This window comes from Heloderma suspectum, chromosome 6 (genome assembly GCF_057233095.1).
Source record: "Heloderma suspectum isolate Gila_16-S chromosome 6, 16-S_ref, whole genome shotgun sequence".
In the NCBI taxonomy this organism is placed as follows: domain Eukaryota; kingdom Metazoa; phylum Chordata; class Lepidosauria; order Squamata; family Helodermatidae; genus Heloderma; species Heloderma suspectum.
In genome coordinates, this window is record NC_139463.1 from 57403098 (window position 1) to 57430133 (window position 27036).

General features: G+C 49.3%; 1 protein-coding gene across 1 annotated transcript; it reads left to right on the forward strand.

Moving 5' to 3' along the window:
- The first annotated feature begins 796 nt into the window (after nt 1–796).
- On the forward strand, nt 797–18999 carry LOC146340929 (retinol dehydrogenase 8-like). Its single transcript, XM_084808229.1, has 6 exons — nt 797–893; nt 2917–3078; nt 7668–7847; nt 9445–9538; nt 10699–10882; nt 18760–18999. The coding sequence occupies exons 1-6, from the start codon at nt 797–799 to the stop codon at nt 18997–18999; spliced, it is 957 nt and encodes a 318-aa protein (XP_084664355.1).
- The last annotated feature ends 8037 nt before the right edge of the window (nt 19000–27036 follow it).

Here is a 27036-nt window from a genome sequence, read left to right on the forward strand (position 1 = left end):
TAATTGTGTACACCTCTGTCATGCCTCCCCTTACCCTCCTTTTTTCCAAGCTAACCAAGCCCAGCTGTTGTAACCTTCCCTCATAGGGAAGCCCTTGATCAGTTTAGCTGCCTTTTTCTGTGCTTTTTCCAGCTCTACAGTATCTTTTAGGTGTGGTGACCAGAACTGGACACAGCATCCCAAGGGTGGTCCTTAACAGCCCTTGTGGCAGGAATAAGGGATGTCAACACCAGGTTTTGTTCGTTGCCATTACTGACGTTGGCTTGCCTCTGACCTCTCAGTGCTACTCTTTGGATCGTTCCATAAGCTGTGAAGGGGACCGCACAGCTTTTGTTGAATCCCTGAGGTAACATCACATGCAAAAGGTTGTGCCAGGACAGTAGAGTTCTCCCAGCTGATGTGGGGGGGGGGGGCGGCTATGCTTGGAAATTTAGCACGGTAACCCTAAAACAAAGCATGCTGGATGATGCTCCTTGCAAGGTGTTCTTTTCCCATACAGTCTGCCAAGTCTCATGGTTTTGTTTATGCATCACAAGGGGCTGGGCCTGGAAGGGATTAGATAGGATTTGTCATGCAAATCCATTTGGGATTTAGCAAGGGTCAGGAGATTAAGGCCTTAGGTATTGGCTAGTTAGGTCCCAAGCTGGCCTTTTTAAAGATCCTTGAAGAGGGACCCTCTGGGGAAAATGTGAGGGCAAAGCTCTGAGCTGCCAGAAGCCCACCTCCTCGTCAAAGATTTTGTAGAAGCCACTGCCTCATCTCTGGAGGTCATATTTCCCCCTCAGCACAGGCCCCCATGGCCCCCAAAATTGTACTGATAACAGGTTGCTCATCTGGCATCGGCCTGGCTTTGGCTGTGAAGCTAGCACAGGACAAGCAGAGGAGATTCAAAGGTGAGGTTTTTAGAATTGTGTTGGCCAACGCCTGAGACTTTTTTTTTTATTTGGTTCTTCCCCCACCCCCTGCTTTTGTACCACCCAACCCAGCCTCCCCCAACCTGGTGCCCTCAAGATGTTTTGGACTTTTAACTTCCATCAACCCCTGTCTAATGGTCAGGAATGCTGGGAGTTGTTGTCCAAAACTTCTAGAGGGCACCATGTTGAAGAAGGCTGACCTAGCCTGATGAAGGGTTTTGGAAACCTCGAAAGCTTTCACACTTTTTGTGACATTTTGATCCTAATAAAGGTATTGCTGTGGATTTTGGATTTTTTTTCATGGACCAGTGCAGCTATCTTTGTTTTTGCTTTTACTTTTTAAGAGAGAGTTTATTATTGCGTGTAATACAGGGAACTAAATCGCTGCCTACCTTGCTTTAGTCTAATTCATTTTATTAAGTTAGACATAATGACATAATCAAGTCATTTGCTTTCCTAATTCCTTTCTAGTTGGAATCTCCTCTCCAGCATTTAGCACAAATTATTTTGTCCTCTGTAACAGGACAATAGGTTTTCAGAGAATTGAAAGTGGTTAGAGAGGGCTCAAATGCTGTGGTGTACAAATGCATTCTGCCTCATTGTCACCTCTGATCAATCAGGTCTGGCAGGGTTTTTGAAATGATACAAAAGCTTGCAAAACCTCTTGGGCAAGGTGCAAGCGAGAGAAGTGTGCACACCATTGAGCAACGATCCCTCTTTCTAACCAGTTTTCTTGCTCGTCTCCAGCACTGTATTCTTTGTACAGGTCTTGTTCTTGTCCTTCTGTACTGGAAGGGTTGTTCGACTGCGTGTACCCCAGTGTGCGTGTGCATGCACATACCGTTGGTGTTTTTATAGCACTGTTATCAGTTCAGGCCAGTTAGTCTTTGGCAGGGAGAGAACCGTGGGAATTGCGGGATGCAGGCAATACCTGCTCCAGGATTGGGGGGGGGGGGGGCGGCTCTTGGACAAGGAACCCTCAGTCCGCCCCCATAAGCTGGAAGAGATGGGACGTGCAAGTGGAGGTTCTCTCATACCACCTCTGACCTTCTTGAGATCAGTGATGCTGTTGGGACAGTGGGCCCCTTGCCGGTCTTGGGGCCCTGCACGAGCACATTTAACTGTTTATAACAATAGTTATTGAGCTTGCCAGGTATATAGGTGATTCCCAGGAATACAGGAAAGCTGTACTGTTGCCCTCACTGCACCTCTAGGGCTGGACAGTTTCTTTACGGCCTGCATGGAATCGGCTTAAGTCTTTGGTTTCGAACATGCCATAGCCTGTTATAAAAATGTGGGGATGGATAGCACTCTAGCTGCACGCTTTGAAATTAACTTCCGATTATATGGTGGTAGCTTTTACGTTTGTTTCTAGTAAAGTTGACTGTGGAATTTCTAAAGGGGACAGAAGAAGCTGGTTTCTTCTACTGCTTTCTTTTCTTGTCCCAGCCTTAATTTTTAAATTCAGATTTAGGAACATAGGAAGCTGCCTTAGACTGAGTGGCGCCATCGGTCCATCTAGCCTAGTATTGTTGACACTAGCTGGTGGTGGTTGTCCATGGTTTCAGGCAGGGGTTTTCCCATCCCTATCAGGAGATGCCGGGCATTGAACCTGGGACCTTGTGCGTGCAGAGCGGGTGCTCTACCACTGAGCTATGGTCCCTCCCCGATTTCAGCCACATCTGCTCAACACCAAAAGAGCAAGGCCTGCACATATGCTTTTAATAGCAGTTTGATCTGCAGAAATCAGCAGGTTTTCACAGCATGGAGATAAACATTATCACCAGCTAAAGTCTGCAGGTCAAAAAGACACAGTTGCAGGACCAATTGAAAAGTTGGCAACCTTACCTATGTTGGGTGCTTGGGAGGGTTTTAACAAAGTCTTTATAACCTTTGTCAAGGGTCTGAAAATTTGGCCAAGGTACAAAGTAAAGCTGGGAGTAAGCGTCAGGGTGGAATTCAGGGCAGTTTGGGCTGGCATGACCAAGCTCCTGTGTTCCAGTGATCGCCACAATGAGAAATGTGGCCAAGAAGGAAAAGCTGGAAGCAGCTGCAGGGCCTGCTCTCAACAGGACGTTGGAGATCAAACAGCTGGATGTCTGTGATGAGGAATCCATCCGCAACTGCATCAACAGCATCCCCCAGCGGCATATTGACATCCTCAGTGAGTATCCAAAAGGTTTGCTGCATTACCCATCTCCTGGGGCCAGGCTTGCAGAGAGGGGGTACATAGCGAACCCTCAGAAACCCCTGGGCACGTATGTACGTGATGTTTCTCCCCTACACTTTGGGTGTGACAGCAGCAGCTGGGGTGGGGTTAAGGGACTGGAAACTTTCCCAGGTGTTGATCTATGTTGACTGTGTACACATTATATGCTAGTTCAGGCACACACACACACACACACACACACTCCATGGTGCGTTGTGTATGTATTCTGCATGCTGCTCATTACACAAAAGGAAAATATGAGCAAAGCTGTAACACCTCTATTCTCATACCATGGACCAACACCTATTGTCTTCCCTACCTCACCATTATACATTGTTTGAAGACACTTCTCCAACTTGTGTATGCTGTATTTGTTTTACTTTTCAGTATAGTGTCCTGAGCTGTTTTAACGGGCAAGACAATGTTTGGTCCTTTGACTGAACGGATATGCTAGAGAAGCACAATTGTCTTACACAACATTATTGACGGTTCACCATGGACCTCACCAGCTCTACTGAGGTGAAACGTAGGCTGTGCGCCACGTGGTGCCTTCCTAGCCATATCTGTGTGACCGATCGACCAGCTACCCGAGACCCATCCCACCCCCCAATGTCAAAGTATATGTGACACCATTCACGCCATCAGCAATGACATAAATGGTTTTTCAAAGTAAATAGCAAGTGTGGGTGGGAATCCAGGTTGAGACTCTGGCGGTGGTGAGGGGGTGTCCCCTGTTGCAGTCAGGAAAGGAAAGGTCCCTTTTGCATCAGTGAATGAGATATCACAGGAATCCAGGGACAAGGTTGCACCCTCAAGAAAGACAACTCTAGCAATTCATATGGAACAATTTAATAAGGCACCTCCAAAAGGTAAAAAGAGGGGCAATGATGGGCCCAGAATTGGCAGTGGTCCAGCCTGAGAATTTTCAGCTCTGGCCTTAACATATTTCATTGTTCCGCTTCCCACCCCAACTCTTCTCTTGAGATGAATTACTGCAGTTACTACAAAACATAGCCCTGCTTTGTCTGCGGCTTTCCTGCTCATTCTGCCCATGGCGTCGCTAAGGATAGGGACCAAAATATAGGGACTGTCCCTTTTAAATGGACACAGCTGGAACATGTGATTCTTTTTGCCCTCCAAGAGGTCAGAAGCGTGGAGCACACTGGGCAGATCTTCTAAGCCCACAGACCAGGACGGGAGGGGGAGAAAGGAGGGACAGAGGGCTGAGCACAACGTTTGTACCAGGCCCAGAAACTCCAGTTGGTTCTGCAGTTCTCCCCAGGCCATGGTGAAGAGGCTGGGCTCAGCCTAGCCAAGAGATTTAACATCCCCCTCACATCTCTTCTGAGATGGTCGCCATTTTCTGCTCCTGACCAGGCTTCCGTACCTTCAGGAGCTGAATGGCTGCACAGGGGAAGCATCTTCTCTCTCCCCTCTCCACAAATTACTGCATGGCTGGAAAAAGCTTTCATTTCCCCATCGCCTATTAAAGGCACAGGAGCCCTCCCAGAGGTCCCAAGCAAAGCTCAGAGCAACTCCTGGTGATCGATGAGCTGCTGTGGTGCTGCTGGGGGGCGGCAGTGGGGCAGGAGAGATGTGCGTTGGCGGTGCCTCAGGTCAGAGTACTGCACCATGCCATGCAGGGCAGTGTCATGACTGTAAAGCCGGCCGGTATTATTCATCCCCGTATGACAGCTGGGGGAAGAACTGAGGCTGACAGAAAAGCAGCCTTTCGTGAGTCCGCTTATTGAGTCCGTGACGGAGGTGAAATGTAACGTTTCATATTCTCACATTACAGACCCAGGAACTGCAAAGGGTGCATTTGGTGTCGTATGAAAAAAGCCCTGAGAGATCCTTGATTAATCCTAGTAGCATTTTAAAAAGAGGCTTAAACCAGGGCGGGGGGAGGAGAAGATACTGCATATCACATTATTCTGAACAGAGACACCCATGTAGGTCGGGAACACGTACCAGGGAGGGCAGCTGGATAAATAAAGTGGTGCGGGGTTGTTCTCTGAAATTACAAAACAATGGAGTCCAGTGTGCAAATGTTGCGTGACATCCTTGGCCCATTCCAGAGCATTGATTCTGCTCATGCTGAGCCAATCTAAAATCCGGATTGGCTGAGGACCTAAGTGGCCCGGCCCGGCCAAGAGTTGCTTAGGTCCTTGGCAGAAGATCACTGTTGCAGAGGGGAGGGAGGGGAGTCCACCCAGCCAGGCCCCCGCTCTGCCTCTTGCTATATTGGATTGTTTCTTCTGTGGGAAGAGACAGATGTCCAGAACCCACGTAGGAGCTGCTTAAGAGTTTACACATGTCTGCACATGTATCATTTGATGACTGCAGAATCCTGGATTGTGGAATATTTTCTGATAGAACGATGAGTACAATGTTTAAGACAAGGTGTTCATCTATTGCCACCCAGTCTTTACTCCCACAAAATGATTTCTAAAAACAATGTAGTAGGAAGACCTACTTGCACATGGGACAGAGCAATGTGTGGGTTATCCTGCCTTTCTTTCTTTCTTTCTTTCTTTCTTTCTTTCTTTCTTTCTTAAAAGAACCCACTGCTGCAGTCTTCAAGAAAGTTCCCAATTGGACCTCACCTTTAGGAAACACCGCCTCAGCTATAAAACCTTTAATCCATACAACCAAAATAAACCCTCTATACCTAAATTATAGATCCTAAAAGAAACTCAGTAGCCTGGGTTCCTATGTCGCAGTGTGGGACTGGCACCACCACTAAAGACAACCTTTCAAAAAGCTTTCAAAAATTAAGATGCTTATTAATGTAAGTTGCTTACAAAAGGGAATAAAATGTCACTCTACAAATAATACTGGATTGAGATTACTTAAAATTTCTTGAATTAAATACTCTTGGTTCCCATTCCTAATAGGTAAGATAATCTTCCCCAGCTAAATAAGCCCTCAGTAGCTTTTCCTTCAGACCAAATTTCCCTAAACTCCATCCCAAACAATTCCTCACAAACAGGAAAGATGCTGTACACAGTCTTCCTCTGCTTCCAGTTCTTCCTGCTTCTTCTGGCTTCTTGGATGATTCAGTTGTTTCAGGGAAAACTTGCTGAAGTTCCCTCTGGTCAGACATAACATAGGAGCCTAAAATGTATTATTTATAACTTGCTTTGCTCATAACATGATGATGTTTGATGTACTAAATTTAAAAGTATAGTTTATTGCAACAATAATTACAAATGTACGGAGTTTCCTTTTAAGAGAGCAATCCTATGGCTCCCGGACAGTGTCTGGGGAGCCATAAGATGCTGCAGAACTCCTCCATTACAACCCGCAGAGTCTGATCCTGCGTGATCTTGGAAGGAGGGGGCAGTGGAAAGGCCGCATGACACTGGGCAGCCTGGGGAGAGCTTGTTGATCTGCAAACCCCTCCATTCCTGCCTCTGCCCACCCTGCAGGGACAAGAGACCGATCTAGCTAAAAATGCTGAAATGGAGGAATGGGGAGGTGAGATCAGAGCCCTCTATCTATCAAGCGACTCATCCATAGGATTGCACTCCAAATGTTTTTATTTTTAATTAGAATTTTATGAGCAAACCAAGTTGTACATAATACATTTTAGCTTAATCACTTTAGATCTGTAAAGAGGGCTATAAAAGTAAGTACTGCATTTTTTTTTCAATTTTCCCCAACATTTTGTCCACAAACAACCAGGAAAAAAGGGGTGCGGATTTCCCCCCCATTACTTCAAAATGTTCATCAATTTACATCTCTATTCACCTCTCTCCCCTTAGGCACACTGGCAAGCCTTCCTCCCACTACTTTTCCCCCAGCTGGGTTCCATAGATGCAAATACAGCTCAGGAATCCTGGCTGGTGTAAAAGTGGGTGGTGAAGGAAGGGTTAAACATTCCCCCCACCCCGAAACACCCCTGCTGACATCATTTTGCCTTGGAGGAACACCAGCCAAGCTTCCCAGACACACAATGGCCAACAGACATGCAGTTCTGGCCTAATCTGATATGAAACTTCCATTGGACTATCTGTCTATGACAGGGCCAGCCCTACCCTTAGGCATAGTGAGGCAGCTGCCTCAGGTGGTGGATGGTTGTAGGCAGGGAGTTGGAGGACATTGCTGTGTGTGCCCTGTGCCCTGTCCTACTCCAAAGCTAGCCTGGTGCCTTCAGGTGGTGTCCCTGTCCCATCACTCAGGCTGAAGTAAGATTCAGCAGTCAGTCTGGTCAGCTTTGGTATATGCAATGGGTGGCATGGGCAGGCGTCATCTTGTTCTTTGCTCAGGCAGCAAAACGCCTTGAGCTGGCCCTGGTGACAACCCATTCACAGACTCATCGTTTGATGCTGTAGCCCTCTGCTGATGGCCTCACGTACATGAAAACCAGCTCTCAGTTTTCCAGGCCAGGGGCTTGAGACATCCAGCTCTCCATGGAGTTCTACCTGCCACGTGGTATACTTCTTAAGGCCTACATGGTTCCTGATAGTCTGTTCCCACTTGACACTTCCTTTCACTGGACGCTGAGGAGATTAACAGAACACTCGGCTGCCTCTTTGCAGTCAACAACGCTGGCGTGGGCCTCATTGGTCCCATCGAGTGCCAGTCTATCGAGGAGATGAAGGCCCTCATGGAGACCAACTTCTTTGGTGTGGTGCGGATGATTAAGGAGGTCCTCCCTGACATGAAGAAACGGAGGAGTGGCCACATCGTGGTCATCAGCAGCGTCATGGGGTTGCAAGGTAAGCTGGCTTTGCTGCATTCGCATGGCTTTGTCCATGCAAACACAATACACACAAGTTCATGCGCCCCAGACAAGGCAGATCCTCTTGACCCAAATCCTCTGGAACATTAAGGCTGCAATGCTAAACTCACTTACGAGAGAGTAAGCTCCACTGACGATAAGGGAACGCTGAGTGAACATACATAGGATTGCATACTGCCTAGGTCAGAACCACCACGGCAAACGGTTCCCGGGAGCTAACTGGAAGCCAGGGCTGACCTTGAAGTGCCGGTGCAATATGCTCCCTGCAATTTATGCCTGATAATACGCAAGCCACGGCTTTCTGAAGCCATTTCAGCACTGTGTTCAAAGGTGGCGCTGCGCAGAGGGCCTCACAATAAGCTAGCGACACGTTGGTACGAGAAATAACGTTCCAAATTATGTAACAGATTTCACAACAGCCTCCTGATAACCCATGCGTATGGACCCTGTTGCTTAATCCTTTAATTCTCATCCTCCACTGAAACGAAGCCTGAGAGTGCGATCCTGTGCATGTTTGGACAGAAAAAAGTCCTACAGCTCCCAGAATTCCCCAGCCAGCCAGGAATTGTAGGACTTTTTTTCTGCCTAAACATGCATAGGATTTGTCAGGGTTGGATCGGAGCCCAGAGAGCCCCAAAGCAGTTCTGATTCTGAGGAAGAGATAGAAACAATGGGAGAGGAACCTGCGCGCTGTTCAGAGGCGCGGCCAGGGGGAGAGCCCCTCCCGGTACACATTCCTGAGAGTGATAGTGACCCTGACAGGGAGAGGGAGGTGCAACAGCAGTTTCTGGACGCTAGGCGCAGGCACAGCGTCAAGCGGGAGATGGCGGGCGCTGAGAGGAGGCGCTCAGCCTGCTTGGCGCGACGGCAACAGCAGTGCCCCAATGCCCCATGGGAAAGGGTGGACTCTCTCCTCCTAGCCTATAAGTTCAGAGGTTTCCCGCCTTCCCCTCCAAACGGAGATCAACTGATTCCTAAGGCTAGAACCCCTGAGTAGGCAGCTCTCTTAAGTCTCACTCTAGGATCAAGGAATTAACATCTGTAAGCGTCATTAGGTTGAATGGGAATAAAGCCTTTGAAAAGAGCCCTATTGTCTGCGCGTTGATTCTGGCTACCTGAGGATTTCAGAAGGCAGCAGGGGCGACCTCTTGACAGGATTGCACCCTAACCCTCATTTTGTGCAACCTCATTTGTTGACATCTTCCCTGCTACCTGGGATTCTCCCCTTCCCTCTCTTGGTGGCCTCCCTCACGGTCAACATTTGGTTGTCAGCTTCTTGGGCTGGGCTGGTCGCTATTGCTTATGTTATTCTGCAAAGAGCCATGAACAGTGGATGATGATGTCTTTATTTTTTGCCCCAGTCATCGGGGTGCCTTGGACCTGCCCTGAAGATGGAGCTTCAGGGACAAAATAGATGCAGCACTTGTCATGTAATTTGCCCTTGCATCGTTTGTTCTTCTTTGACAAAGAGCTGGTGGGTCGGTGGGTGGGAACCCCACACTCAAGGGAGAACGACACAGTTAAGGTCTCGTGTGTTCGGCCCCCATCTCTTCTCTTTGGCATCTCTCACCCAGGCATCGTCTTCAACGACATCTACACCGCCTCCAAATTCGCCGTTGAGGGCTTCTGCGAAAGCCTCGTCATCCAGGCACTCAAGTTCAACGTCTTGTGAGTGGCTGATAACCCAGTGACGCTTTCAGACCCTGCGTGGATACAGTCAGGGTTGCCATCTTTCTCTTTCCTGGCAAGAAAGGGTCTCCTCTGGCTTTGAGAGCTGTCAGACTGACGGAAATTCAACAGGGGTCGCTTCCTCCACCGAAAGACTCTAGTGAAAGGAAGAGGTTCCCTTCTTGAATCTCTAGCGGGAGAAAGTGGCAACCGATATAGAGAACGGTTGCACCGTTAACTGAGGAAGGAATAGACCGCAGGCACTATGCTTAGTTCAGGGTTTGCAGCATCCCCCTTCAGCTGCCCCCGACAGCCAGGTGGGACAATTCAGGTTGATTTAGTGACTGAAACCCGGAGCAGATTCACTGCCCCGCGGACATTGGACTCACCAGCCTTTACCGATTTAGTGGTCGTTTCTCTCAAACTGGGTGCCCGCGAAGCTTATTTGGCTAGCAAGCCACGTTGAATGCAGCTGACTTTCCTAGAAATCACAAACGGGAGCTAAGGATGTGGCGGGCCTGGCGGGGCCAACCAGAAGTGATTCTGCGCAGCATAGATTTGGGGTTGGCCTCCGGGATTTCCCCCTCCTGATTTAGCAGTAATGGCCAAATGAGCCCTTTTCAGTCACCATTTCCCATACAATCACGATCACGTGGAGGGAGAGAACAGGGCCCAGCCCCAGCCCTCATGTCTCCCACCGACCCCTGCAGGGATTAAAAAAAGAAGTACATTGATGTGCAAATGAGACGGAATGGAGTTATGGATGAACACAGGCAAAACTGAGCTGGGCTAGAACTGACTCATCCGTCCATCCGTCCGTCCTTAGTGGCGGGTCCTGGAGTAGATCCTTAGACTCTAGGGCTGATCCTGCTCAAGTAGGTGATCCTCCAAGAATGGATTCCGATTTGTGATTAGCATGGGGTATGGATTGTTTAGCAATAAGGGAAAGGACTGCTGATTATTCCTCTTTTTAATAATTATTCAAAAGTTTTAATAGCAATCCTGCCTTTCCTCTTCTTGTCTCTGCAATTTAATTACTACCCCCTCTGGCAGCTCCTGTTGAAGGGGAAAGGGTCCCAGGTGGCCAGCACCCACCAGAAAAGGAGGGGCTCCTGGAAAAGCCTGGCCTTTATGACTAACTGTGCATCCTTGATTTGTAGTGTCAGTTTGATAGAGCCGGGCCCGGTGGTGACCCAGTTTGAGATTAAGGTCTACGAAGATGCGGAGAAGGCCGACTACTCCCAGACAGATCCCGAAACGGCTGAGATATTCACCAAGGTCTACCTGAAGAACTCCAAGGCCATCTTCTCCAGCTTGGGCCAGACCCCGGAAGATGTAGCTGAGGTGAAAATCCTGGCATCTTCTTAGACTGTTTGTGTGTAAGGAGGGCTGTCATCTTGTTTGTGAAAGGTGACTTTAAAAAGAACTCGCTGTGCACGTACGGTAACTTCACACATATGGCTGCTAAGGGAGCTGAGTGCTTGATCCCCAGCAGAGAAGGAGAGATCGTACTATGCTGAAGTGATGGAAGCTAGCATTTCCGCTCCAGATTACCGCAGAATCTCTATAGTAATATTGCCAGGAAGTTTTAGCCTGCAAATAACAATCAGTTAACAGGTTTGTGAAAGGAGGAGATCAACTTCCCTCCCATCATTTAAAACAAAGGTGGGCAGACGTTAGGCTTGCAGGGTCTACTTGTTTTTTCATTAGAACCCCAAGGACCGCAAAGAGCAAAATTGTGGCTCAGGAAGGCCAACACAGAATTCCAGGAATTTGTTTTCAGTACCAGAACTGGAGCTTGCACAGAGATCCTTTCACATACAAATCTGCTTCTGTTCCCCCCTGCACCCCCCACAAGCTTTCTTGATTTCAGCAGCCTAATTTAGTAGGGAATAAGGCTTTCTGTTTAAATCATTGAGACTCAGAAACCTTTGCTGATCTACTGCAAATCACCTGGAGATCTACCAGTAGATCCTGATGTACCTTCTGCCCACCCATGTTTTAAAGCACTAGCACCACCAGTATCTGTGAGGGAAGAGGAAGTTGTCAGTTTGGCTGGGATTAAAACCTTACATATGCCTTTTAGGGACAGGATAGAGTAGCTTTCCTGGGGCAGGTTGAAGACTGGGTAGAGCCCGCAGAAGGTAGAGAAAACAAAGGGGGCAAAGTGGCGGAAGGAAAGGGTTGATGTGGTCAACAGACTCTGAATCAGAGAGGTGAAGTAGAAAGAGATTTGAGAAAAAGGGCCAAGGAGACTGGGGCTAATAAGAGAAGGGGGAATGAGGACTGAATTTCACATACTGATGTCCATTAACAAGCCTATGTTTTGTTACAGACTTCTAGAATTCTATACTAACAGTAATAATGTATACAGAATTAGGGTTTGCCTGGAGCCTAACATTTGAAGCCCACCCACCTACCCCAGCCCTACAACATGTCTGGCCACTCTAATCCAAGAAAAACCAGCCCCAAATGGTGAAGTCAATGAGAGAAATGAACGGAGACAACTCCATCACCTTCTCTGTCCTTTCCCCTCTAAAACTATCCTAAATGATTGCATATTTGCTCCCATTTTCTTCCTCTTATAATACTCTGCTTGTTTACAAATTATTTAGTTCCATGAGCAAATAATTCCACCTAATCCAGTTCCAAAGCCTTTTAAATTTCTGTGAGCTGTGTATCGTCCGTGAAGCTTTAGTTCCCTGCACCCACCCCACAGTAAGCTTAGCAAGGAGACCCTGGCGGAACTCGGAAGGCATAGCTAATGCCAGTGGGTGGCTTACTGTAAACTACTACAGAATCTATCATGCAGCGTGAGTGCGATTGCAGCACAGAGGCATGGGGGAGCTTGGGGCCTTTATAACTTTACAGCTAGAACAGATGGAGGCATAAATAGGAATAGTCAGAGTCTGCTAAAGCAATGTGAGGGAAGTATGTCCCCCAATTTCAGAACACATATCTATTTTGATTTTGGTTTGTGGTAGAATTTGCTGGCAAGATGAGCTTCGGATGCTGGAACGTGTTGCTCAGGGCACCAAGAGAGCAGAGAGGCTAAAGGCAGTGTGTGGCATTGTCTTGAGTTAACATGTCAAATCTTGGACTGCAAGTTTCTAGTTCCTATGGAATAGGAGTACCAGCCATCAGAAACAGTGCTAGCAGGTGCTGAAGGCTTGTCCTTTTTAAGCAGGAGACACCAATGCAAACGTATTCATGCACCATTTTATATGTTCCTGGAGGACAGAAGACCTTACTCCAACTCCTGGCAAGCCTTCTAATGCTCCCCTGATTGCTTATGTAAAGTGAGTAGGAATGAAAGTGATTTAGAAATAGTTGTATGGGGAAATCAGTTCTGGGTGAGACCTGCAGGGAAAGGAAGCTAAGGAGTGTCTGACTCAGTGTTGTATATAGTTTGGTAGCAGCCCACTGCTAAGTGAAATTTGTTCCTTAGAATTCAGACTCTGTTGCTCATTTTATAATCTTGCAAATACTACAGCTTAGACTCACCCATTCACCTTCTAGCAATAACTAGTTTTGATTAATCCTCTGGGAAACTGAATCCTAGAAGGGCACGGCCCCTACTGGGTGTCATTAAACTTGAAAGGTTGTCACAGAGGGGAAGGCCGCCGCCGCTGCCACCACCATCAGGCCTTCCCTTCAGACTTCTGCCTGGCAGACCGCCAGTCCCTGCAGGACCAGGCCCCCAGGTACCGAGCCAGCTGTGCTGCGCCACCTGCCCCTCCCTGGAGGGGCTACATAAGCTGGCTGGCTGAGGTGGCCTGGGAGAGCCAGGGCCTGCAGGAGAAGCCACCACCACCGGGGAAGAGGCGTGCCTGCTGCTGCAGCTGCTGGGCCTGCTGCCGCTGCCGCCGCCACCACCAGGCCTTCCCTGTGGACTCCTGCCTGGCGTTATTTTTAAGGGGATTTTTTAAAATTGTTTTTTGTTGTTGTTGTTTTTTCTGGGGGATTTTATTGTGTTTTTAGGGGTGGGTAGCCTGCCTGATAGGCGGGAGCGAGGGGGCATGTGTCCACCTGATGGAGGCAGTGGGGGGAGTGTTGGGGGCCAGAAGATACCGAGGCTGGGCGGCAGGCGCTGGCGGAGCGCTAGGGGCAGGCCATGCCAGGTAAGGGGAACAAGGGAGAGATGTGTAGTATCTGTCCCCTGCTCCAGGCCTGTCCAGAGCCAAAGGATGGCTGGGGGAGGCGTGACTCCATCTTCTGGCCTTCTCACTCCTTCGTTTGCTGCTCTGCAATGCCAGGTCTGTTACCCAGAAAACTTCCCTCATCCATGACATGATCCTGGACGAGGGTGCAGACCTGGCATGTATTACGGAGACCTGGCTGGCCGAGGCTGCTGCTCCAACCCTTGCAGCCATGTGTCCAGCCGGATTTTTGTATGCACAGCAACCGAGGGCTGGGGATCGGGGAGGGGGAGTGGCTGCTCTCTACCGAGAGTCCTTGGTCTTCACCAGACCCCCTTTCCGGGAGACCAAGGTTGCTGAGTGCATGTACTGGAGGTTGGGCCCGAAGGGCAGTCTGGGGATTCTGCTCGTGTACTGTCCACCCCGCTGCACGACTGACTCCCTGGCCGAGGTGCTTGAGGTGGTCTCTGATGTGCGTGTGCAGTCCCCTAACTTACTGGTGTTGGGGGACTTCAACGTACATTCGGAGGCCATCCTCACAGGAGCACCTCGGGACTTCATGGAGACCATGGCCTCCTGGGAGTTGCACCATATTCTAACTGGGCCCACCCATGTAGCCGGTCATGCACTAGACCTTGTGTTTGTTTCTGGAGAAGCGGGCAGTGATCTGGAAGTCGGGGGTATATCCACCACCCCCTTGTCATGGTGAGATCACTATCTGGTGACGTTGGACTTCTCGGTTCCACAACCCCTCCGCAGGGGTGGAGGACCCATTAAAATGGTCCGCCCCAGGCGTCTTATGGATCCGAATGGATTCCTGAACGTGCTTGGGGATTCTCTGGGGCACGCCAATGGCCACTCGGTCGAGACCCTGGTGGGTGGCTGGAATGCCGCAATCACTGGGGCATTAGATCGGGTGGCTCCGAAACGCCCTCTCCCCCTGAACAGGGCTCGGACTGCACCATGGTTCAATCCGCGGTTACGAGCTCTGAAACAGGAGGTGAGACGGCTAGAGCGCCGGTGGCGGAAGTCTCGCTCCAAAGACGATCAGACACGGGCTAGAGCTGTATCTTCAGCCTATCACGTGGCGGTGAAGGCAGCAAAAAGGAATATTATGCTGCCTCCATCGGGTCTGCAGAGTGCTGTCCCAGGAGGCTGTTCCAAGTGGTCCGGAGCCTGGTCAGTCCTGTGGCTCCTGAACCACTGGAGCATTCTAAGGCCTCCTGTGAGGCCTTGGCAAGGCACTTTGCAGATGAAATTGATCGGATAAGGAGTGTTACTCCGCACGCTGTGGATACAGTTAGTGAGCAAGAGGCAGCCTGTGGCAAACCGGTTTTGTGGGATCGATTCCAGCTTCTTCCTCCTGATGAAGTGGACAAGGTGCTTTCATCTGTACGGCCGACCACCTGCTTAATTGATCCTTGCCCATCGTGGCTCATTATGGGCTGCAGAGAGAGACTGGGTGAGGGGATCAGGGCAGTGGTGAACGCCTCCCTTGAGGAGGGAGTGATGCCATCAGCCCTCAAGGAGGCAGTGATCAGACCGCTCTTAAAGAAGCCCTCCTTGGATCCCCAAGTTCTGAACAACTTTCGCCCAGTCTCAGATCTGCCATTTTTGGGCAAGGTGATTGAGCGGGTGGTGGCGATGCAGTTGAAGGCACACTTGGAAGAAACTGATTATCTAGACCCATTTCAGTCGGGCTTCAGGCTTGGGCATGGGACAGAAACGGCCTTGGTTGCCTTGGTAGATGATATGAGGAGGGCTCTGGATAGGGGTGAATGCTCCTTCCTTGTTCTCCTCGACCTCTCAGCGGCTTTTGATACCCTTGGCCACGGTATCCTCCTGGACCGCCTGGAGGGGTTGGGCATTGGAGTCACCGTATTGCGGTGGTTCCGGTCCTTCCTCTCCGGCAGGTACCAGAGGGTAGCACTGGGAGAGGAGGTTTCGGACCCGTGGCCACTCACTTGTGGGGTGCCACAGGGTTCCATTCTCTCCCCGTTTCTATTTAATATCTATGTGAAGCCGCTGGGGGCTATCATCAGGAGGTTTGGGGTGCAGTGTCATCAATATGCGGATGACACGCAGCTCTACCTCTCGTTCAAATCTTCACCAAGGTTGGCCGTAGAATCCCTGTCCATATGTCTGGAGCCGGTGAGTGGCTGGATGGGGAGGAATAAGCTGAAGCTGAACCCTGACAAGACCGAGGTACTTTTGGTGGGAGACAAGAGGAGGCTGGGGGATGTTGACCTGGTGTTGAATGGGGTACGGCTACCCTTGAAAGACCAGGTCTGCAGCCTGGGGGTCATTTTGGACTCCCAGCTGTCCATGGAGGCTCAGGTGTCAGCTGTGAGCCGGACAGCGCTGTATCAACTCCATCTGATACGGCGGCTGCGCCCCTTCCTTCCCGACCATCTGCTCCCATCGGTAGTACATGCCCTGGTCTCCTCTCATTTAGACTACTGTAATGCGCTCTACGTGGGGTTACCCTTGAAGACGGTTCGGAAACTGCAGCTGGTACAGAACGCGGCGGCTCGCCTGATTAAAGGCAGCCACCGGCGAGATCACATCACTCCAGTGCTGAAGGAGTTGCACTGGTTACCAGTTGTTTTCCGGGCCAAATTCAAGGTGTTGGTTTTGACCTTTAAAACCCTATATGGTTCCGGCCCAGCCTATCTTAAGGAGCGCCTCCAGCAACACCAGACAGGCCACTTAACAAGATCAGCCTCTGTTGGCCTTCGCTCTGTCCCATCAGCCAGGACAGCTAGACTGGTGGGGATGAGGGAGAGGGCCTTTTCTGTGGGGGCCCCCACTCTGTGGAACTCCCTCCCTAGGGAACTCCACCAAGCCCCCTCTTTAATGAGCTTCTGTCGTGCATTAAAAACGTGGTTGTTCAGGCAGGCATTTGGGGTGGGTTAGGGTATTTTAGAAAATGTTTTTACTGTAGAATTTTATTGTTTTAAACTGTTTTATTGTATGTTGTACATCGCCCAGAGTGGCTGGGTGACCAGCCAGATGGGCGATTAATAAATTTAATAATAATAATAATAATAATAATAATAATCTCTTCCCGATCATCCCAGAGCGCAGGACACGGAATCATGGGCTCAATTGACAGGAAGCCAGATTCCGGCTGAACATCCGGAAAAACGTCCTGACTGATAGAGCAATACGACAATGGAACCAATGACCTAGGGAGGTGGTGGGCTCTCCCGCACTGGAGGCGTTCAAGATGAGGCTGGGCAGCCATCTGTCAGGGATGCTCTGACCTGGATTCCTGCCTTGAGCAGGGGGTTGGACTCGATGGCCTTGTAGGCCCCTTCCAACCCCACTATTCTATGATTCTGTGATTCGATGGGCTGGCTTCTGGGAAAGCATATTCTGGGAAAAGGGAGCCCGGTGGGATTGCAGGTTGGAGTTAATTTGAGCCCAAATGTTCCAGGACGTAGACCTAAAATCTTTGAAATATTATTCATTGAATTATTACACTGGATATTATTTATTTAGTATGTTTCTATCCCACTGTGCCTCAAAGGAGCTCAAGATGACATACATGGTTCCCCCGCTCCCGATTTCATCCTCACAATGACCCTGTGTGCTAGCTTAGGCTGAGAGAGAGTCGCACTGGCCCAAGCGGAGCCTGTGAGGTGGGATTTGACTCTGGGTGTCCCTCGTCCTGGTGTGACATTCTAGCCGCTGCACCACACTGGCTCTCCGTCGATCAGCCAGTGTTATCTTAGACATGAGGATGTGGATAGGACCAGACAAGACCGGGCCCAAACCGTAGGGGCTAAGTGCCATTTCAGGAGAGGTGTGCCCCCTTTCCAAGACAGCGCTTGCTGTGACATGTGGATGTATCATCTGAAAACAAAGAATGCTTCCAAATCCCAGGGAGTACTAGTTCCCCTCTACTCAGCACTGGTTAGGCCTCATCTGGAATACTGTGTTCAGTTCTGGGCACCACACTTTAAGAAGGATGCAGACAAGCTGGAGAGGGTTCAGAGGAGGGCAACGAAGATGATCAGGGGACTGGAAACAAAGCCCTATGAATAGAGACTAAGAGAACTGGGCATGTTTAGCCTTGAGAAGAGAAGACTGAGGGGAGATAGGATAGCGCTCTTCGAGGACTTGAAAGGTTGTCACAGAGAGGAAGGCCAGGATCTCTTCTCGATCATGCCAGAGTGCAGGACACGGAATAATGGGCTCAAGTCACAGGAAGCCAGATTCCAGCTGAACATCCGGAAAAACTTCCTGACTGTTAGAGCAATACGACAATGGAACCAATTCCCTAGGGAGGCAGTGGGCTCTCCCACACTGGAGGCGTTCAAGACGAGGCTGGACAGCCACCTGTCAGGGATGCTCTGACTTGGGTTCCTGCACTGAGCAGGGGGTTGGACTCGATGGCCTTGTAGGCCCCTCCCAACCCTACCATTCTATGATTCTATGACATACCTTAGATTTCAGCAATCCCTCAGCTATCTAAAGAGCAAGGGAAATGCCTTCCCCAACCCAGGGCTCTCCCGATGGGTTGGAATTAGGGATGCTGGAGAAATTTGAGATGGATTAAAATGAGCTCGGATTTCTAAGACTCTGACCTGTGGAATCCGGTGCCGAGCGCCCCCCTCAGGCCATGCAGAGTCCGTGGACTTTCGGATGTTTTTTTTTACTTTCCTGAAATTTACGCATCAATTGGTAGGAAAATACGTAAGTTTCTGCTGAGGAAACGTTGAATGGAATGGGGGACGATACACTAAATGTTACGTGCTGAGGTAAATTATGTAAATAATTATTACGTAAATGCTTACGTAATTATTTATGTAATTATTTCCGTATTTTCCCACATGACAAAAAAAGATATCTGCATCCGTCTGTGGGCAGATGACGGAACGAAAGGCGCCGGACACTCCGCGAAACACAGATGGAGTGGATTTTACACAGTCGGTACATCTCTAGTTGGAATACAACCCCATCATCCCCTAATGGCTGGGGATGATGGTGCTTGCAGTCCAACCCATTGGGAGGGTGGGGGAGGCTGCCCCAGGGTGTACTGGCATTTATAGGGGTTTCTTCTGTTTCCTTCTACAGCACACGCTGAAAGTCGTCACTGAGGCCAGGCCGCCCTTCCGTCACCAGACCAACGCCGTCTACACGCCCATGACGGCCCTCAAGCACGCCGACCCCAGTGGGGTCTTGATGACCGACTCCTTCTACAAGCTGGTCTTCAGATATGGCACCCTTCTGCACGTCAGCTTGAAAGCCATCCGGCTGATCCGCTGGCAAGCCCGCAAAATGAGGCAAGGCGCCCAGTTGCTAGGTTTCCGATGAGGGGACCCTTTGGAGGGGGCGGCTGGAGTTGCGCGGCCAGGGGGCTGGCAAGCAAGCCCGTTCGAAGCCTAGCTGCACTTCACCCAATTCTCTGTTCACACCTTTCGAACTCTTTCCACTCCCAGTTTTGTTTTCACTCTGGCCCGTGTGTGTGTGTGTGTGTGTGTTTTTAACTTGACACCCCTGAGAAATACTTACTTCACACCCCTGCTGCTTCATATGGTATTGGCGTGCTTTAACCCTGTGGCTTTAATATAATATTTTAGGGCCTGCTGTTCCTTTGCCCGCAGAGAGTGGTTTGAAGGCCTGTGTTACTGCAGCAGCCGAAGGGGTTATGGGGAGTGGGGCATGTGCCCGGGCAGAGAGACCACTTTGTAACTGTGGGTGAGCTGCTCTACGATCCCCGGAGGAAGAGCAGAGGGAAAGATAACAAACAAGAAATCTATTACACCATTTTAAACTTCCTCATTTCCACACTTCTTTAATCCTTCAGTTTGCATGCAAGGATTTTTGTTCTCCATTAGTTTTCACCTTTTAAATCGGCCACTTTTTTCATCCTTCTTTACCCTCCCTTTTGGTTTGTTATCGTTATGTGTGTGCACCCCACTCCTGAAGCGGTGAGACGTTTCAGGGGTTCTAGTGCTTACTTGGGGCTCAGTTTCCCTAGAAGGAGGCCACTGGACCCTTATCGCATGTGTTTATTTTCACATATATACAGGCTGAGCATAAGATGGGGGGGTCACAGCATTAACACACGGACAGATCCTTGTCCCCGTCAAATGTCTAGGGGAACCCAGAGTGCCAAAGGATTTCCTGCAGAGAGCCCAGTCAGCTCTCTGCCTCCTTTTCAAACCTGGTTCCAGCACACACCGACTTTCTGCTACTTACAGACCTCTCGCCCCCTCCCCTTGCCTAGTGGGGGAAAGAAAGATGAGTCATCTCTGCCCATCACTTACGCCTTCTTGGGCCATCCTACCTACCATTGAAACACACTGACAGAATATTACAGCTATCAACTGTCCTTGGCCAGGTCTTAAGAGGTATGGCCCCGGGGCACCCGCACTGAAGAGTTTTGCACCACCTAGCCTGTTGAAGAGTTTTGGGGAACTCCAAAGCTTGCATGTGTCTGTGGAGTTTTGGTTGGTCCTAATAAATATATTTCCCAGCTGTGTAGAGTTGAAAGGGATCCTTAACCTCTTTGCAGTCAGAGGCACTGGGCTGTAGGGATCCCTGAAAGGTCATTCAAACCAATCCCCAAACCTATAACGTTATTTTTCACAACTGGTTCATACCCTTTTTTCGTTTTCACTGCTTTTGCTGCCCTTTAACCACCGTGTTCTTGCTGTTGTCCCCCGCAGTTGTGGCAGTGGAAAGCTTCGGCCTTCTTCCTGCCTTTCCACTCGGTGCAATGGCTTTTCTGAGCCGCTCTGAGAAATGACAAGCCAGTGTCAGTATCTCTTGTGGTTTCGCTTTGGATTCTGGTGTTAACTCAGGCTGTAGACTCCCAGGGTGTTTCCATGCTAGCTTTTCTGTCTGGAATTGCCATCCTGGGTTTACTCACTTTTTACAGGGCATTCAGACCTGGACAGGCCAAATGCAGTTCACACATGTCCCATGCTCCATGGGTGTTTTGGAGGAGCGGGAAGCCGGGTTGGGAGGAGGGAGGGGCCGCGATGCAGGCTCCAGGAAGGAATCGCTTTCCTTCCTTTCGCAGAAGGCTCTGCCGCATGAAGCCCCAGGGTGTGTGTGTGAGCTGGCTGTTGTCAGGGTTGGATCGGAGCCCAAAGAGCCCCAAAGCAGTTCTGATTCTGAGGAAGAGATAGAAACCGTGGGAGAGGAACCAGCGCGCTGTTCGGAGGCACTGTTGGAGGCAGAGCTCCTCCCTGCTCACATTCCCGTGAGTGGTAGCGACCCTGGCAGGCAGGGGGAGGGACAACTGGAGCTTCGGGACGCTAGGTGCCAGCGTAGCGACAAGCGGGAGATGGAGGGTGCCGAGAGGAGGTGCTCAGCCTGCTTGGCACGACGGCAACAGCTGCGTCCCGATGCCCCATGGGAAAGGGGTGGATTTTTGCCTCCTAGCCCTTAAGTTCAGAGGCTTCCCGCCTTTACCTCCAAAAGGAGATCAACCAATTCACTAAGGCTAGAAACCCCAAGTAGGCAGCTCTCTTAAGTTTCCCTCATTAGGCTCCTGCAATTAGCATCTGTAAGCCTCATGCGGTTGAATGGAAATAAAGCCTTGGAAAAGAGCCCTATCGTCTGCGTGTTGATTCTGGCTACTTGAGGATTTCAGAAGGCAGCACTGGCGCTCCTGACAGCTGTCTAGAAGCAGCGCAGACAGCGGGAAGCATCTTTTCCCCTCAGGTTCTACAACTTGCTGCTGACTCAGGGTGCACGCCAACATTTTGGGCCCTTCCTTTTCACCAGCCCTCCCTTTGCTGCTTTGGAGAGGATCGACCAGGGTGCTGGGGCCAGGGTAGGGGACCCTTTGGGTGGCTTGGGCTATCCTGGCTCAGGTCATCCTGCCTGCCCACCTCCACACCTTCCTAACTGAGAGAGGCTGTCAGCGCGCTGCACATGCGCACGCATGTGCACACGCACCCACGTACATCCCACCTCCTCAGTGAGGCAATGTGGGCCTTGGGGTAGGGACTTGATCTTTGTCTCTTTAAGTTATTTTCATTTCCAGTTTGGTAGGTGTATAAATTAATGAAAGCAATGGTGAGAGCTGAGAGCAGCTGAAGAACCAAATGTTCTTCGAGTCCAGGAAAGAGTTAAAAGGTCAATTTGAATCATGATGAAAGCGGAAGCCCCCTCCCCTTTAAACTGCAATAGTCAGGCAGACCTTCTTGACTGAAGGGAGCCATCCTAAACTTACTTTCTGGAGAGTCCCATTCAACCAAATGGGGTTTCCTTCTGAGTCAACAAACTCGCCCATGGGGATTACACAGTTGTAAATAGGGAATATAGCACTCTATTAAATGCCATGTGGAACTAAAGATGTCATTGTGCAGTTGGACAAGATACTTTGTTGGTACTTTCCCCTGATGCCATGAAATCTATAAATGGAACTAGTCTTTATGGGAAATTCTGTGGCTCTTGACAATTTTTTTAGCAACGTCTCAGCAGCACTGAAGGGATGCTAGTGTGGGAAAAGTCCTGAGTTCAAATCCCAACACAGCCCATAGCCTCTCTGGGTGACCTTGAGCAAGTCACCTTCTCAAAAGCGAATGTACCCCATTTTATCCTCAGCATTGCCCGGTGAAGTAACAGATACCCTGAACTCCTCAGAGGAAGGGCTGAACATGATTAATTCTGAAAATGTTGCCAGAAGAAGAGATGTAATAAAGAGAAAGAGGGTTGCAACCACTGTGAGCCTTGTCTGCTTGTGGGTTTCTCATGGTTTCTTACAATGGAGGAGAAAAGCTTTACTTGCCTAATTTTGAAAATTCAGAAGAAGGAGGTGTTCGCCTCCTCACTAATCTTGATTCTTGGCTGCTTTTTGGCCAACAATCAAAGCATTTTAAAAATCCAAAGTTGATTGTTTCCTTTGGCGTTCAGTCAGATCCATCTTCCTTGCAAAGGGTCTGAAGGTAATTGCAAGGCAACTGTTTGATCTAGCACGGTGGCTTTCAAACTTATTTTTTGTTTTGCAGTTTTTAGAAACAGTCTGCACACTGTGCAAAACAGTGACAAAGTTATTCTTGTATATAGCCCCAGCCCTTCCTCTGCCTCAAACTGTCCTCTAAATAGTTGTAGGGGTTGACTGAATCTTCTCTGGAACTGATAGAAAGGAATAAATAAAACAAGCAAAAAATAAGAAAAGGCACATGGTGCATATAAAGAGTAACTGCTTCTCTCTTCGAGTCAGCTTACGGCTCAAAGCAATTGCCCCACACTTCTGTATGTTTGCCTGCATTCTCCCTTTCCATACAGACATGACTCGAAATATGTTCCATAATATCCAGGCCTTCCATGCAATACTTGGATGGGTACCGAAGGCCTGGAAATGACTGAAGTCACATTCCACAGAGCAACTTTGGTGGCCAAACAATTCTTCTTTTAAAGAACAACAACCTGGAAACTGAAGAAGTGTCCAGAAGTGGATCATTGGATCTGAGACTTGCTAGTGCAGGCAAAATGTCGGGCCTAATTACGTGCTAATTTATTTAGTTCTGAGGATTTCCATCAGGACCACAGCACATGGGGAGATGAGGGTTAACCCTTCCCTCCCAGGCTGCAATCCCGAGGAAAATCCGGCCTCTTGTTACTGCAGTTAGTGAAAGCAGCAAAGCTCTTCGATTTTCCTCTGTGCTGTCCCAAGGGAAATTGGGAGGCCCCCACACCTAAGGTTAACCTTAAGTAATTCTCTCATAATTGCAAGTGTCAGTTGATGTAATATGTAGTTAGGCACTCAGCTGACATAAACCAGGGTTACTGGGAATTCTGACTGTGGCAGAAGTGAGTTCTCTGAGAAAACATGAAAAAACGGAGTGTGAGTGTGTGAGGACACTTAGTGGTCCATGTAGGTAATGCTCTTCATTCTTACTCGCTTTTTTCCTTGAGACGCCCCAGCCAAAATATTTCCTGAGCCAGCCCTGACGTGTACCTTCACAACGCATGACCCACAGGGGTACAAGAAGGCTGCCCCATCCCCACTGTAAGATCGGGGGGGGGGGCGCAGGGAGAGATGCAGCTCCGTGGCAGAGCACATGTGTGGCATGTGCAAGGCCCCGATCTCCAATTTAAAAGAAGGATCAGGAAGCGGACTTGAGAAATGTCTGCGGCCCTGGGGAGCTGCTGCCAGTCAGAGCAAATATTCTGACTTGCCCAAGGCTGCTTCCTCTGTGGGTTCAACACAGGTCACAGCTAGAGACTGGGCGATGTGTGCGGAGTTTATTCACTTACAGGTTTTTTCCTTTGGACGGTTTGCTGGATCATCAACTTTCGCTCACGCTCAGAATCTCATGTTATTAACACATTTAGGGCTGGGCAGGAGCTTCCTGCCTTGCTCACATCAGCTGGGGCCCATGTTTTACAAACGCCCCAGAGCCAAGGGTGCCACCGGGGTGGACGGCCAAGGCCCCCACTCAGCAAAATGAACAGGAGGGCCCCAAACAGAGCAGGGCTGGCCTGGCAGCCACAGTCTGAAGTAAGGGAGGCAGCAGACATTGGGACAGTGGGTGAGTGGGTGGGTGGGTCTGAAAGGCTATTAAGTCCAGAGTCTAAAAGCAATGACCCACACCACCACCGATAGCTGAGACACACTTTCCTCTGAATTAACTCTGGAGAAATATGTCACTCTGGCACCACAAAAGGTTTACCTTTCTGTGCGTAAGAATAAGGGGCCCTGGCCTCAGAAGTGCCCACCCCTGAGTTTTCTACATGAGTCATTTCTAGGTGGGCCTCCTGATTGGAAGAAGCCTGCCCAGAGCAGTGACTCATACAGAGATGCAATGGGCAGCTTCCTCAGAGAACAAGGAATGTGGCCGCTTCTCTGCATGAGAAGCAAAGAATCAATCCAAGCACACCCGTGAGGAGATGCGGAATCATCTGCTGCACTCCAGCTGGCCTGATTTGTAGGAGGTGAGGACAGAACAGTCCATCATGCTGAGCTACAGCAGGTAGACTCTTCTTGTTAGGTGCAGAGAGGCCTTAACTATGTAATGTACATCTGCCGGCACTTTAGAAGTTCTCTTGCAGCAGAATAATGTGTCCTGGTGCACAGTTTGAGTGAGTGGCTGCAACGGCACTTGCCCTTTTCTTTGCCTGGAATGTGGGCTTGCCTCACTGGCTTGAGTCACTGGGAGCTCCGTGCCCCTGCGGGCGCTTCTCGCTGCCTTGCAGTGACATGCTCTCTGCTTGTGGCGCGGGGCGGGGCAGGGGAGTGATGCAGGTCCAGATCATGTGGGTCTGTTGCGGGTGGACCGGTGGTGTAGTGGTATATCTTGAAGCGCTGGTGCACATCATGACACTTCCCATAACCCCACCCCACAGGAAAGTCAGAAAATGCAGGCAGCTGTGTTGATGTGTGTGTGTATTCACACACGCGCACCTCACTCCAGAACAGCAGGAGTACGTAGCATAGTACCTGGTTTGTTAGGATCAGCTGGCAGTCATAGAATAGTGAGCGGTTAAAGAGTAGTTACTGTTTAGCATGTTGGACTTTAGCTGGAGATAACTGAGAAAAAGGAAGACAGGAGTTTAACGAGTCCCGAAAGAGCATACGACCACCATCTCAAAATTGTCCGGGAGTTTTTTCCAGCACCAAAGAGAAACTTTTTATCTCAAAGTCAACAAGCCAGTTCCAGCAATTTTCATCTCCAACAGGAGTTGTTCTTGTTGTTCAGTCGTTCAGTCGTGTCCGACTCTTCGTGACCCCATGGACCATAGCACGCCAGGCCTTCCTGTCCTGCACTCTCTCCCGAAGCGTGCTCGAGTCCATATTCATTGCATCGGTGATGCTATCTAGCCATCTCATCCTCTGCCGTCACCTTCTCCTTTTGCCTTCAGTCTTTCCCAGCATCAGGGTCTTTTCCAGAGAGTTTTCTCTTCGCATTAGGTGGCCAAAATAGTTGAGCTTCAGCTTCAGTATCTGTCCTTCCAATGAGCACTCAGGGTTGATTTCCTTTAGGATTGACTGATTTGACCTCCTTGCAGTCCAGGGGACTCGTGAGAGTCTTCTCCAGCACCACAGTTCGAAAGTATCGATTCTTTGGCGCTCAGCCTTCCTTATAGTCCAGCTCTCACAGCGATACGTTGCTACTGGGAAAACCATAGCTTTGATTATACGAACATTTGTCGGCAAGGTGATGTCTCTGCTTCTTATTCCTCCGAAGGAGCAACCGTCTTTTAATGTCATGGTTACAGTCACCGTCTGCGGTGATCTTGGAGCCCAAGAAAATAAAATCTGTCACTGCTTCCATTTCTTTCCCTTCTATATGCCAGGAAGTGATGGGGCCAGATGCCATGATCTTAGTTTTTTTAATGTTGAGTTTCAAACCAGCTTTTGCACTCTCCACTTGCACCCTCAACAAGAGGCTCTTTAGATCCTCTTCACTTTCTGCCATTAGGGTGGTATCGTCTGCGTATCTGAGGTTGTTGATAATTCTCCCGGCAATCTTAATTCCGACCTGTGATTCATCCAGCCCGGCGTTTCTCATGATGTACTCTGCATATAAGTTAAATAAGCAGGGTGACAATATGCAGCCTTGTCGTACTCCTTTCCCAATTTTGAACCAATCGGTTGTTCCATGTCTGGTTCTTACTGTTGCTTCTTGACCCTCGTACAGGTTTCTCAGGAGACAGGTAAGGTGGTCTGGTACTCCCATCTCCTTAAGAATTTGCCAGAGTTTGTTGTGATCCACATAATCAAAGGCTTTAGCGTAGTCAATGAAGCAGAAATAGACGTTTTTCTGGAATTCTCTTGCTTTCTCCATGATCTAGCAAATGTTGGCGATTTGATCTCTAGTTCCTCTGCCTCTTCGAAACCCAGCTTGTACTTCCAGTAGTTCTTGGTTTGCATACTGCTGAAGCCTAGCTTGTAGGATTTTGAGCATCACCTTGCTGGCATGTGAAATGAGCGCAATTGTGCGGTAGTTTGAACACTCTTTGGCGTTGCCCTTCTTTGGAATTGGAATGTAAACTTACCTTAACCAGTCTTGTGGCCATTGTTGAGTGTTCCAAATTTGTTGGCATATTGAATGTAGCACTTTAACAGCATCATCTTTTAGGATCTTAAATAGCTCAGCTGGAATACTGTCATCTCTGCTAGCTTTGTTGTTAGTAATGCTTCCTAAGGCCCACTTGACTTCACTCTCTAGGATGTCTGGCTCAAGTTCAGTGACCGCACTATCATGGCTATCAGGGGCATTAAGATCTTTCCTGTATAGTTCTTCTTTGTATTCTTTCCACCTCTTCTTAATCTCATCTGCTTCTGCTAGGTCCCTGCCTTCTTTGTCCTTTATCATGCCCGTCTTTGTACAAAATGTTCCCTTGAGATCTCTGATTTTCTTGAAAAGATCTCTAGTCTTTCCCATT